The 14,997-nt window shown below is 37.4% G+C and overlaps 1 protein-coding gene across 3 annotated transcripts in view; it reads left to right on the top strand.

The window, feature by feature from the left end:
• The window catches only part of LRRC49 (leucine rich repeat containing 49), a 160,380-nt gene that overhangs the window by 5,555 nt on the left and 139,828 nt on the right, over positions 1 to 14,997 (top strand). For 2 of the 3 annotated variants that reach the window (XM_082733856.1, XM_082733858.1), the window contains exons 4-7: positions 2,722 to 2,919; positions 3,272 to 3,374; positions 7,229 to 7,432; positions 13,579 to 13,645. In XM_082733856.1, the coding sequence (XP_082589982.1) occupies positions 2,722 to 2,919; positions 3,272 to 3,374; positions 7,229 to 7,432; positions 13,579 to 13,645 (572 nt within the window). The remainder of the gene's footprint in view (positions 1 to 2,721; positions 2,920 to 3,271; positions 3,375 to 7,228; positions 7,433 to 13,578; positions 13,646 to 14,997) is intronic. The other variant, XM_082733857.1, reaches the window with a different exon arrangement.

Raw genomic sequence — 14,997 nt, 5'->3', positions numbered from 1 at the left:
TCTCTGCCTGACTCTCCGCCTACTTGTGATTTCTCTCTCTGTCAAATAAATAAATAAAATCTTTAAAAAAAAAAAAAAAAAAAAGAATTCCAAAATGTGTATATAGAGAGGAAGATTCAGGGCTTCATTCTTAAAATCATGATAGATCAGTGGAAAACCTAGAATCAGTATCTCAAAGGTAAGGCTGAGTGGCCAGTCATACAGGACCATGCACTGTATCATCCATCCACCCATCTTTCCATCTATCCACTTACCCATCCATTTACCCATCTGTTCATCTGTATATGTAGTATGCAGTGCAATGAAGGTTCTTTTTGAATATAGACCGTTATTGAAAGAATGGTCAGCATTTTTTTTTAAAGATTTATTTATTTATTTGAGAAAAAGAGCATGAGATAATGCAGGGGGTGTGAAGAGGGAGAGAGAACCTCAAGCAGACTCTGCACTGAGTACAGAGCTTGATATGTGGTTCCATCTCACGACCCTGAGACCATGACCCTGAGATCATGACCTGAGCCGAAACCAAGAGTTGGGCACTTAACCAACTAAGCCCCCCAGGTGCCCCCAATCTGCATTTTTATACCAAAATACAAGACTTTGATTTTCTTTCTTTCTTTTTTTTTTTTTTTAACAGAAATAGCATATGCGAAATAGATTTCCACTTAACTTTTAGTAAATTGTAAAATCAATTAGTTTATTGATTCCTTGGATTCAGGCAAGAATATAAAGAATGTAAAATGAGGTCTATCTCCCAAAGAGCTCACAAATTTGTGGGGAAAACAGGGGCTTCATATCCAGTAAATTAAATAGTGACATATGAAATAAAGGAAATGTTCCAATTAAAATTCTGCCACATTGTAATGTGGTTTATATGTAGGGTGAAACATCCCACAAATATATGTAGGTGTTTGATATACAAATCCATATTTGTTTGATATACAAATATATAAATATATGTGCATATATCTGCATAAGTATGTGGATGTGTCAGTCATTGATCACTCGTTTCCAGTCATTTAAAGGATCTTGTTTGTGGGTTTTAAGGTGTTTCTTCCTAATTGTTGTCATTCGTTGCTGTATCTTGAGAGATATATATCACACTGATCGTGATAGTGAGCTCCTCGAGGGGATAGGGATTATGACTTCTGTGCATAATAGGAACTGAAAAGTGCAAGGATAAAATTTGCCTTGAGCATAAATGAATCTTCACTTTGATTATTTCCTGTATACCCCAAGTCTTTGAAAGTTTCAGTCTGCCTCTTAAATTGAGGATTGGCTTGAAGCCTTAACAAAATAATTTAAAAACCTGACTCTGATGCTAAAAACAGAAATCAACGTTGTCCATTGGTTGGAGTTTTACCTGTATCATCTTTAGGTGGACAATTATACCTTACTCAATTAATCCTTAGACTAATTTTTGTTTGTTTCTGTTTGTTTTTTTTTTTAACTGTCTGAATTTTAATTTCCAAATTGGTTTACTGAATCGTGGTTGCTTTGGTATCCTGCTAGGCACTGAATCCTGTCACAACAGCAGTTCATTGGTGAACATGAGGCCAGTTCTGAGTGATCTACTTGAGAACATCATTGTTAGTTATCATGATGTTTCATGATACTTAGAAAAGTGGAATATGAGCACTGGTTATTTTGTGCAAGAAGCTAGGTGTGTGATATTTCAATAGATACTTTATGCTTTGTAGACCCATAGAAGCTAGCAAATATTGTTGCTTGACAGCTTTTTAGTAGTATCTATATGAAACTTGATGTTAAGTTTTCATCATATTGTCTCATGGTCTCCCAAAGAGTATGTTAGCTTCCTAGATTTGGTTTTTTCTTTTCACCTATTGGTCTGTTTAAGCAGAAGAGCTCTGTGGTAACCACAGTTTCTGTTTTACTGCTTATTGCTCCTGTCAATATCAGTTGCTTCTTTCAGGAAATTTTCTCTTTATAGAAGAAAATATAGTAGATTTCCTCTGACGTTCAAAGTGATCCCTTTGACCCATTATTCAAATATTATCTCATTTCTGGAACTTGGTAGCATCTCTTCTTGACAATTCTACATTCTTCTGGGTCCGTAGAATATACTTTAATATCTACCTTCCTATAAACCCGTCTTCTTCTTCTTCTTCTTTTTTTTTTTAAGATTTTATTTATTTATTTGACAGAGAGAGATCACAAGTAGGCAGAGGGGCAGACAGAGAGAGAGGGGGAAGCAGGCTCCCTGCCGAGCAGAGAGCCCAATGTGGGCCTTGATCCCAGGACTCTGAGATCATGACCTGAGCCGAAAGCAGAGGCTTAACCCACTGAGCCACCCAGGCACCCCAAACCCGTTTTCTTAACTGGAAAATAACTGTCACATTTATGTGGGAATATATAATAGATACTATTTTTTATTCTGTATTTTGTGTACATTGTTTTGTATAGTCTATTAATTTCATATGTGTTTGCCAGTTAGATTGAAAGCTACTTAATGGTAGTCAGGATTATAGGACCAACAGCCTATAAACCTCATAGGAGTGTCATAGACCCTGTAGAGCCTAATTAACTAAAAATGAACAATATTTGGCCATATCCATTGGTCTCTACAATATTTTCTACTAATAGTGGCTGAACATACAAAAAAAAAAAGTGATACATCTGCTATCCAAAACTACTTTCTCTGTATTTCCAGTAGGAAAGTCATGTATTGTGTAGCTTTGTGATAAACTTTTTGATATTTTGAAGGAGATGGAAGAGTAATAAGCCCTTCGCCTCGTAATAAATCATCATGCATCTCATCCACAACAAACGTGACAGAACTATGTGGGCTGGAAATGAAAACTACCATGAGCTCCTTATCAGCATTTGGAGATTCTTCCATTCAGACACCTTCAAAGTCCAGAATCCGGCAGGGCTGTCATAGTGCTGGCCCAAATGTATCTGGTAATAAGGGACTATCATCTCAGCTTTAAGAAATTTAAACTTCAGTATTAGGAGTCAGCCTTATAACGGGGTAAAGATAGTACTAGAGTAGTTCTGTACTTTCAACCAATCTATAGGGCAAGGGAAAAATTGTTTGGTATATACAGAACATGTAGTTTTAGGGTTGAGGAGGAAAGAAACTCAAATGTAGGAATTAATTTTAAGTGTAGAGAGGTATGGAAATTGTAGTTTCCAGAAAAGATATTTGTAGGTGCCAAAGTTCTCCAAATATAAGGTGACTTTAGTTTCAAGATTTTAAAGGTTTTCTTTTTTTTTTTCCTTAATCAAGTAATTTGTATATCCTTTTCAATAGGTGATCATATCCATCTGGCGAGCTCATCAATGCCATCATTTCCCATTCTGCAACGTTCTTCTGAAGAGAAAATTCTTTACTCAGACAGGTTGACCCTAGAAAGGTGAGGACAATTTCTTTTCTTTTTTTTTAACCAGATAATACATAAATTACAAGATTGGAAAGATAGAAAAGGCTTTCTCTCTTCTCTTGCTCTCTAGCTCCCCAGTTCTCCCACATAGGTATTATCACTGTTCCAATTTTTTATTTATCCTTTCAGGAGTGTGGGGTGGGATTTTATAGCTGTGTAATGTAACAAAGCTTACCTATACCCTGAAAGAGTAGTATAGCAATTCTAGACTATGACATGGATTAAAATGGACTTTAGGATAGAAAAACTTACAGTATAGTCCTCATATGGGTCCTTTTGGGCCCTCTCGTACTGAGTTCCTGTTGCCTCACTGGCCTGAACTCATTTCTCCTTCATTCACTTTGCTGAAGTTACACCTGCCTCCTTGGTGCCACTTGAATACACCAAGCATGCTTACACCTCAGAACTTCTGCACTCGATGTTCTCTTTGCAAAGAATGCTGTTCCCCCACATATCTGTAGGCTTACTCCCTAATCTCCTTCAGGTCTTTACTCAAATGTCATCATGTCAGGGATGACCTTCCTGAGCCATCATCTCCAGAGCTACATCCCTTCCACCTTGACACTCCCCAACCCCCTTCTCTGCCTCATTTTTCGTCTTAGCATGTATCACCCTCCAACATTTGTAGTATTTTACTTATCAAGTTGATCCTTTGTCTCCTCCTACTGGAATATAATCTCCCCGAACACTGGGAGAGTTTTTCAGTTTTGTGTCCTGAGCACCTAGAACAGAGCCTGGGACAAAAGAGACTAAAAAATTTTGAACAGATGAATATATTTAAGATTTGATCCCTGGCTATAAATCTAGGAAGCCCTTGAACCCTCTTTACCCTGTCCTTGTATAGCCACTCTGGAAAAACAGTATGCAGGTTCCTCAAAAAGCTAAAAATAGGGCTACCCTATGACTCAGCTATTGCACTACTAGGTATTTACCCAAAGGAAACAAACATAGTGATTCAAAGGGACACATGCACCCCAATGTTCATAGCAGCAATGTCCACAATAGCCAAATTATAGAAAGGGCGCAGATATCAATCAACAGATGAATGGATAAAGATGTGGTATATATCTATCTATATCTATATATATGGAATATTTTATGTGTGTGTGCGTATCTATATCTATATATCTATATCTATCTATCTCTCTATATATGATGGAATATTACTAAGCCATCAAAAAGAATGAAATCTTGCCATTTGCAATGACTTGAATGGAACTAAAATGTATTATGCTAAGCCAAATAAGTCAGTCAGAGAAAGACAAATACCATATGGTTTCACTCCTATGTGGGATTTAGGAAATGAAACAGATGAACATAGGGGAAGGGAAAGAAAAATAAAATAAGAGGAAAACAGAGAAGGAGACAAACCATTAAGAGACTCTTAATTATAGAGAACAAACAAACTGAGGGCTGCTGGAGGGGAGGTTGGTGGGGGGCAGGGGTAATTGACTGATGGGCATTAAGGAGGACACTTGATATAATGAGCCCTGGCTGTTATATAAGACTAATGAATCACTAAATTCTGTCCCTGAAACTAATAATATGCTGTATGTTACCTAAATTGAATGTAAATAAAAAATAAAACTAAAATAAATCTAAGAAGCCCCTGACAATAGAATGGTGGATGAACATCCCTATCCTATCTTAGTGCTATAACCAGTCTAGGAAAACCATCACTGTTATGCATACCTTTAGCTTAGCAGTGCCTTTCCAAGAGCAGTGTTTGTTTGAATATTTTATTTATTTATTTGAGAGACAAAGAGTGAGCAAGAGAAAGAGAAGTGGAGCAGGGGCAGAGCGAGGGGAAGAAGCAGACTCTCCAGAGCTGTACAATGGGGCTTGATCCTGGGACTCCAGGATCATGATCTGAGCCTAAGGCAAATGCTTAACCGAGTGAGCCACCAAGGCACCCCCATTCAAGAACAAATTGTTAAGCAAACTTCTTACATTAGCATTGCACACCTGACAGTGAATTGTCTTAGACCATCTTTGTGTATAGTTGGGAAAATCTCTCTCGAGGGTGCAGTGTGTTGTATTGTAGGCGGAGCAGAGGGCGCTAACTCTCAGGACAGTTTCGTAGTATTGGTGTTTCAGCATCAAGTAGGAAATACAGAGGCACAGGTATTGTCCAATATACATCTGGTATTAGGGCCGAAGTGTAGCAACTCAGGGATTTTGTAGCCAGAATACTGCCCCTGCCCTGAGAAAGCTCTGGCTCATTGTGTGTGTGTGTGTTTGCTTATTTTACTACATGGCAGGAACTTAGGGGTTCAGGAGGTGGACAAGTGAGCTTGGGTCTTAGTCACCCAACTAAGTCGAGTTTCAAGACAAGTGAGACTTGGGTCTTAGTCACTCGATTTAGAATCTGAGAAAGTGACTTTATTTCAAGCTATAGTAACTTATATGAGAGGGAGGTCCGAGATTATTTATTTTCTGTTCTCGGTGATGATTGACTCAGAAATTGGATGAGCTAGAAGCTGGGGGTATTGGTAAGTTTAATTGAGTAACAGGAAGACTGAAGCAGGAAAAATGAGACAAAGTTTTTGTCTAAGCTGATAAATATATAAATTTTAAACTAGAATACTTGTCATATATTAATTTATAAGTTATAAGAGAAGGAAGAAATGTGATAGTATTGAATGCATGAAATGAATTCTAAATACTAAGTACACATTAAAACAATTCAACTATTGTCCATTATGTTTTACTTTTTCTTCTATTATAAACCAATTTTTTCCAGGGTCTGTGTTTTTAAACATCGTATCTTTGTCAACCGTTTGTATTCAGTCGTTTCTTTGTTCTAATCACATTTTCTCTATAAATGAGGACGATTCTGATCCCATTCACAAATTCACTCATGCTTGTAGAATTCTGATTAATTGTCTTTAAAGGTTATATTTGCTTGATTTTTACTAAAAGAAAATAGTTCTAGTCAGCCTCTCCATTAGAGTTGTCCACACACTGATCAAAGCAGCGACCTTTTCCTTGCACACTGTTGAAAACCTCAGAGTGGAATCACTCCTCTCTGGCCATTATAATAGTGGAATTCTTAGAGCCCTCTACGTATTTACTTCACATGTAAGACATAACTTTTTGCATAATAGAGGCTTTAGTGTTTCAGATATAGCTGAAAGCTTATATTAGTAAGGTTTCATCCTATCCTATAGCATACTAACTGTTCCGAAAAGTCTAAAGTTAATGTTGAACATGTAAACATTCTTAAAATCTAAGCTTCTGGGAATATGTGTTATAAGGACTGCCTTCCTATTAATGGATTTCAGGGTAAAATTGTTTCCATCAAAGTGAACTGTAAGTGGCTGAATTTCTCGCTTTTCCTAACATGTCATCCAGCTTAAGAGTCTTATTTTGTGAGAGACCTGGGTATAAATTGTTGTGGTTTTTTTCTCCAGTGACTTAGTTGCCTGGGCAGTCTTTGTATCAGTGACTTGATGGCAAGGGCTTCTATTGCGTTATGTGACATGGCTCTTTGAATAATTTCAATTTTCAGAAGGTAGTTACATTGAGTGTTTTGTGATGTTAAGCCAATTTTATGTGAAGTAATCTATATTGGAGATTTTTTTTAATAAAATGAGAGCTTAGACTTAATTTTCATAATTGCCCTTGTTGAAGTATATTGTCTTTAATAGAAATGATTTACAATTAGGTCTAGGATACTCAGTTCCTGGAGGCAAGAAGTGGTGCTTTTCATCTTTTTTTCTCCTAACAGTGTGGGAGCACAAATATACTATTAATAATATTTGTAATAAAAAGAGGAAGCATGTTGTCACATTGAAACTTTATTCACTTTTTAAAATGTTTTCTAGGCAAAAGCTGACTGTGTGTCCTATCATTGATGGAGAAGAACACCTTCGTTTGTTGAACTTCCAACACAATTTTATAACTCGGATCCAAAATATTTCTAATCTACAGAGGCTAATATTCTTGGATTTATATGATAACCAAATTGAAGAAATCAGTGGGCTTTCTACTCTGAGATCCCTCCGTGTCCTTCTGCTGGGGAAAAACAGGTAATCTTTATAGAATAATAGATTTGTTTATTTACTTAGAGCTAATGTTGAGACTTCTGGTGTTTAGATACTCTTAAGAAACTGATAGATTGAAAAAAGATATAAATTGACTAAAATTTGGTAAGATTATTTGAATGAATTAAGATTCAGCCATATTTATTTTATGAGATTCAATTTGAGAGTCAAACCAAATAATATTTATTGAATATGTATTTTATTATTTCCATTGCTTCCCAGTGCCATATCTTAGGTGGAAGTAAATAGCAGACTTTGACCTTAACTTTATGTTTTCTTGGGCTATCTTGTAAGTGTGTGTACTCACTTTAGGCTTATGTGTGTTTCACCTATGGTTCCTCCCAGTGCTTGGCTGGGGTAGATATTTGGTATTTCATGTTTGTCACATCACTGATTAATTCCTGTTCAGATGGTGTTTTTGGTATATATTTAATATTACATCCTATATGAACTTGCTCAGTTCTTTTTGTAAGGCTCTATTATGTAGTGCAATTACACAATTTTTGACTAATTTCCTTGATACTCGTCTATGAGTTTTCTCTCCATTCTGTTTTGCTGGATGGCTTTGTGTCTACAAAGAAGGACTATTTAGTGAACTCCAAAAATGATTTTTATATTCTCAAATGATGAATTTTAGATACGGTATTATCCCCAGTATTATCCTCAGTTCCACTCCCTCCCATCTCCTCACTGATAGCATGGATCTTGAATTTCCTCTTTATTCTCACTGGCCAGTGGTAACATAAGGAACTTTTTCCAAGATCATGCCCCAGAATCCTACGCTCTTATCTGTTCCCTGTGGTTTCTTGAAAGTTCCCAGCAATGTAGTTTATCAGCTATCCTTGGTTCAAGCGTTAAACTGAGCATTATGGTAGCTGGAGGGAATTTGGGGAAATTATAGGAGTATGGAGTCTTAGAGCATAATTGACCCTCAGAGACCAGTTCTCTCATTTCATAGATGAAGAAATGGAGATGTAAAGGGACTTTGCAAGGTTAGATGTGTATAAACTGTACACCGTAGGAGTACCCCAGTGGGGCAATTTAGTAAGTAAGAAGTCAGCTTTTCATACATTTAAAGCATTACCTTCAAGGTGCTGCTCCCTGTTCTCTCTCCCTGTTCTCTCTCCCACAGATTTCTTAACTAGTTCCTGATCTTTGGAGGTTTTTATTTGTTTATATTTATTCTTTAGCACAGTTGCGTTTATGCCTTCTTTTCAGGCCTGGAGTATTTCCTTGTAGCATTTTTAATCTCCTTTGCTAGTTTTTTTTTTTTTTTAAAGATTTTATTTATTTATTTGACAGACCGAGATCACAAGTAGGCAGAGAGGCAGGCAGAGAGAGAGGAGGAAGCAGTCTCGGAGCAGAGAGCCCGATGCAGGGCTTGATCCCAGGACCCTGGGATTGTGACCTGAGCCGAAGGCAGAGGCTTTGACCCACTGAGCCACCCAGGTGCTCCTCTCCTTTGCTAGTTTTAAACATAGTATCTAAGAGCTTCTCCTGGGTCCCAGTGTTTTAACTCAACTCTCAGTCTACTTTTCTTCCTGCTTCTACTTTGCAGCTTCTCAGGCTTCTTGGAAATAGCCTTTTAAAGTTTTTTTAAAAATAATTTGTGGCTCTGGGCGCCTGGGTGGCTCAGTGGGTTAAAGCCTCTGCCTTCGGCTCAGGTCATGATCCCAGCGTCCTGGGATCGAGCCCCACATCAGGCTCTCTGCTCAGCGGGGAGCCTGCTTTCTCCTCTCTCTCTGCCTGCCTCTCTGTCTACTTGTGATCTCTGTCAAATAAATAAATAAAATCTTAAAAAAAAAAAAAACCTCTTGAAAAAAAAATAATAATTTGTGGCTCAAGGACACCAGTCCATCTGAGCTTATGACCTTGCCAGAGTTCTCTTTGCTTCTCCAAGTCTAAGGGACCTAATGCTGTTTTCTCTATCCTTGCCTTGGTCAAGTAAAAGCAATCTAATGCAGTCTCTTCTTCCTCATTCTACTTCATCTTTTTGTTTGTTTTGTTTGTGTTTGGTCATATTTTACTTTATTTTTCACATAAAGAAAACAACCTTTCAGCAATTTTAGAGCTGTTAGTGTGCTCGAATAAAAAAGAAAGTCAGAAAAACAAGTTTCCATATTCTCCCCAAATGCGTATTTCTGAAGTATCAGAACAATGCAAATCTACCTCCTGTTCCTGGGTCAGCTCTGTGAGCTTTGAAGATCCAAATCTAACCTGAGGCAGACCTTTAGTGAACTTCAGGCAAATCTAGCTGAGAAATGCTCCAGAAGAGAGGAGCTCATTTGCTACCCTGTCTCCCCAGGTTCCTCTAGGATGAACTGTTGCCCCCTGCTGGGCGAGTCCAGGAAGTTTTCTCCCTCTCACTTTGCAAAGCAGCACCATCTTTAGTCCAAGACAGTGGAACCAGATGTTAATATCCAGGGCTACCATATTCCTCCAAGTTCAAGCAGCTCCAACAAAGATTTCTATCCCAAAGCTAGAACACCTGTGCTCATGTTCTGTATGTGAGGTTTACGTTGTTACCGAAGAACACCCAGCCCCTCTGTACCACTGTGCTGCTGAAGTTCTTGCCATCTCACTCTTCTGCTTTCTGTGTTCCTGTTTGTCCTTGTGAGAGCTTCTGGAGCCCTCAGGATCACAGACTAACAGGCAGAACTTCTTTGCATTTTTTTCTGATCACCCAGAACTATAGATCCAAAATCTCCACCAGGCTCTGGGATTCCATATTCCTTTCTGGTTGCTTTTTTGAAGGTTTCCACTTAAGGATTTGTCTCTAACACCTGAAAAGCCTAGCCTTCATATAGATTCTGCAGTGGGGTCCTTATGCAGGTCTCATTGTCATAATGTAGCCTGCAGAGGGTTTCTGATGCATGCCTGGGGGTCTGTAAGTGCTGGTGTGATTGGTGAGCTTGTCTTTTCCTAATTTTAGTCCATTTAATGGGAGAACTTTTTTTTTAAAAAACATCTTTCAGGTCATATTGAGAACTGACTAGGATTTAGCAGGTTCCTCAGATCAATACCTAATCTGACCAGTGGTCTCCTGGCCAACTGATACCTTCATCTGCCTCTGAATTCTTTAGAACTGGATCTTTTTCTTAGGTCATTTCAGGTGCTGGGGATAGGGAAGGAATCTATGGTAAAGGTAGTTCATGAAGACAAGACACCAAGATGTTTGGTTGGTCTTGGGTTTCACTGACACCAAGTGACTTACCTATTTTTTTCCCTATGCCCTTTCCTGGGCAATCCAAATCTTAAGTGAGAATAATATAGCCACTATGTGTCAAAGCTAAAAGAATGCTTGAAGTCCCAATATATAGGTAGTTTTTACTGGATAGCTTAACGGTATGTGAGGCCCTGGTGGAATTCTGTGGGAAAACTTACTGTACATGAAGGTCTCTATGATTGAAGTACCTTAAAACTGCCCAGTTTCTGATACAGAAACATAATGCATTGATCCTCCAAATCAGAAAACTTTAGGCTGAGACAGTCTCTATCCCCCATGTATAATTTTCAAAATGTTAAAAGTAAAATTCTCAGACAAATGTAATTACAGGCCAATGTAATTATTATGTAATGTTGGTATATAACATTACAGAGTTTGGGCTATAATCACTAGTAAATAGTTAGATGATCCTTAGATAGGCTTGTTCACAGTGCTTTGATATGAACTGAAAGGACATGCACTCACTCCTTTGCCTTATTTCCAAATTTTGGTTATCTATGCTGAGTTGTACTCTTTCTTCTTTCTCAAAGATTTTATTTATTTGAGAGAGAGAGAGATCATAAGCAGAGGGAAGGGGTAGAAGGAGAAGCAGACTCTGCTGAGCAGGGAGCCCTATGTGGGACTTGATCCCAGGACTCTGAGATCATGACCTAAGCCGAAGGCAGAGTCTTTAATCCACTGAACCACCCAGACCCCAGCACTCTTTCTTCTATACTCACCATATCATAGTTTATAAAATTGGTTTTTATACCATGTGTTTTTCACTTGAATATATTTTATTATTTACATCTTCCCATATCATTAAATGTTCTTTGAAAAAACACATTTTTGAAAATATATTTTAAGTGTTATGTAATATAGACAGATGTGTAATAACTTATTTAATATTTTCCATGTGTTAGACATTTACATCATGTCCCTCTCTCTTTTTTTTTTTTTTTTTTTTTTTTTGCTGTGATAATGCTGCAATAACTATCCTCATCCATAAATCTTTGTCTGCGTCTCTGGTTATTTCCTTAGAATATGCTTTAGTATTTTCTAAGTAGGTGAGTTCGTCATCATGAAAGTCATATGAAAGGAAAGTTGAGATTTGATGAAAGAGGTCATATTTTAAGGATAATAATTCTCAAAATGTGATCTCTGGCCCAGCCGCATCAGCACCACCCAGGAACATGTTAGAAATGCAAATGTTTAGACCCAGTCCCAGAAACTCTGGAGGGAGCTCAGCAACATATAATTTAGCCAGCCCTGCAGATGATTGTGATATTCACAGAAGTTTGAGAACTACTGTTTTAGGGAATGTGAGCTTGGTAGTATCAAGGAGTTGCGTATAAGTCTCTCTAATAGCTGGGAGATCAGATTGCTGTTAGAGAGCATCACTCTTTCCTAAGCCATATTATTAGGGTATATTAATTTTCTCCAACTGTTCTAGGTATTTCAAGAGTAAAGCAGGTGAAGAACAACTTTATTAACAGTTTTGTCTGTTTTCCTATCTGATAGTGTCGGATAAACTTGAGAAATTCTTTCAAAATACTAAGGAAAGGGACACCTGGGTGGCTTAGTCGGTTAAGCATCTGCCTTCAGCTCAGGTCATGATCCCCGGGTCCTGGGATTGAGTCCCATGTTGAGCTCCCTGCTCAGTGCGGAGCCTGCTTCTCCCTCTGCCTGCTGCCCCCCCTGCTTGTGCTCTCTCTCTTTCTGGGAAAAAACCCAATAAAATCTTTAAAAAATAAAATAAAATAAAATACTAAGGAAAAATAGGGATAGGAAGAACAAAAGATAAGATGGGGGTAGTGGTATGGTTGTGTGTGTATGTGAGAGAGAGAGAGAGGAGAGAAAAACTGTTGTCACATTGTGATGGGCCATAGTAGGTGTATGATAAATATTTTTATACACCCAATTGAATTAAATTGGTTATAGTGATAAAATTCTGGGTTTGGCAATGATGTAAGATGGCTTAGGTCACATGGAGATGGAAATTCTCGAAGTTTAAACTGGCATTGTGTTTGTGTGGCGATCAGCATGTATGAAGTTTCAAGGAATGATCCAGGTTCTAGAACCGTTTAGGAAGGTAGAAATGGTTCTTTGAGGCAGTAAGCACTGACAGCAGAAATAAATAGTGATAGGCTGATGATGATCAAGGTAGATTACATGGGCTTCATTTCTGCCCTTTCTTTGCCATTGCTCCTTTCCCGCTACTGAATTATGGCAGTTGGAGAAAGTAGGATCTGTAGGAGGGGGAAAAAAGGGAAATAGTTTTTGTTTTGTTTTGTTTGAACTGTCCAGTTGGAGGCAGTTGGATGGGTAAGGTAGCCAGAAAAGATAGGAATGAGGGAGACAATGGGTGGGCCCTAATCATTTAGGGATATAAGAGAGGGCATTTTAGAGATAATTTTTTTTTAGTTTAAGCTTCTCACAAGATGGCAAATCAGAAATTCCAAGTATTCAGAAACTGAGCAGGTCCAGTAGAAAACATTTAAGTGGCGTCTAATTAGTCTCTGATAAATAATCCTCTTCTGAATACTCTCGTACATAAAACTCATCCATTTAGTTAGTATGTGTTTACTTATTCATTAAACAAATATTTCTTGGGTTCCTACTCAGTTCCAGTCCCTTTTATAACTGATGGGGATAGAGTAGAGAATATGTTGAAATTTCTGTGCTCTTGAAGCTCACAATTTGGTTTGAGGAAGGAGATCGTAAATATATATATATTTATATATAATTACATGTAATCTCTCTATACATACATATTTATATAGATTTGTCTATACTGAGCTCTCTATATATCTGCCTACTTATCTATGGAGAGAAAGAGTAAATTAAAATGAGTTATGTATGCCTTAGCATGTATTGATTTACAATAAATATCATACATCCATTTCTATTCTATTTTGTTTTTCAGAATCAAGAGAATTTCAAATCTGGAGAACCTCAAAAGCTTAGATGTCCTGGACCTTCATGGAAATCAGGTATTGTAAAGCCCCTTTGTTTCTTTCTTTTCAGGAAAAAAGTCTAGGAAAGTTTGGTATCATAAAAGTAAGATTAGCTTACTGAGATTAATATATTTTGATTGAGTAACTGTAGTTTGTCCCTTTTTGCTATTGTAAGTTCCATGGAATGATTATATGAAAAATTTTTTTCTCCAGTTTATTATTGATGGACATTTGAGGCTGTTTCCTCTTGTTTGTTTGTTTTCTTTTAGGAATAGCACTTCTAAGAGCATTCTTGTATGGGTTTCTTCCACATATCATATGCATTCTAGGGTATAGTGTATGGATGTGTGTGTGTGTGTGTGTGTGTGTGTATATATATATATATATATATATTTATATATAGGTATAATTGTTTTCCAGAGTGGTTGTGCCAGTTTATACTCCCACCAGTAAGGCAGGATAAATCCTGTTGCTTCATATTCTTTTCAACATTTGGAATTGTTATCCTTCTTTTTTTTTTATGACTCAAGGATTAATCAAGTCATACATGCAAAACATACTGCTAATTGCATTAGTGAAATATCTATGTAAAGTCATCCCACAATTCTACAACTGTCAATTTAAAAAAATGGTGTTCTAGTAGTTGAAGGTCCAACCTTATATTCTTGCCAGTATGTAAGTTGTACAGAACTTCATTAGCATGAGCACAGGTTTCCAGAACCTCACAGACCCAGAGGAAGATGGTTAGGCAGAGCAACAGGAAGTGTGTGTCCAGGGGGGTGAGACAAAGAGGAGGGTCAGCTTTAGTCGAGGTACCGTGGTGGTGATCTGACAAGACAGGGATGTTAAGAAAGTTCATAGTTTAGGAATATCTAAAATATTTCAAAAACTGTGAAGTTGCAACACATCATTTTTGTACCTAGTTACTGGGAAACAAAGGAAAGTGCTTATTAGCTTTGAATAAAGTAACAAGGAAACAGGAATGCACTTTTAACTAATCTACAAAAAAATTTCTAATACATTATCAGAAAGATTTTATAATACAGGGAGACAGTAAGAAGGGATTCTATAAGAAAAGCACTAAGTTAGCAACTATAGAAATGACCAGTTCAAAGATTAAATGTCCAATTTCAGGAGGGATAGCAGGTCTATGACAAAGTCTAAAAGGATGATGATACCAATCTTTCCTCATCACTTACTGCATTTGACAGAGATTAACCTTTTAAAATTTTATCCACGACACTTTTACTCAGTTTAATTATGCTGTGTACAGTGTAGTGTAAATCAACCTCCACATTTTGTCAAAATAACTGTCTTCATTCTTTGATCACTTCCCGTGCTGCACACACCCCACCCGGTGCGCCCATGGCTAGACCAGATACTTCATC

Source organism: Mustela nivalis, assembly GCF_964662115.1.
Source record: "Mustela nivalis genome assembly, chromosome: 6".
Lineage (NCBI taxonomy): Eukaryota > Metazoa > Chordata > Mammalia > Carnivora > Mustelidae > Mustela > Mustela nivalis.
The sequence above is the reverse complement of the archived record's forward strand: the minus strand, read 5'-3'. Positions and strand labels throughout refer to the sequence as shown.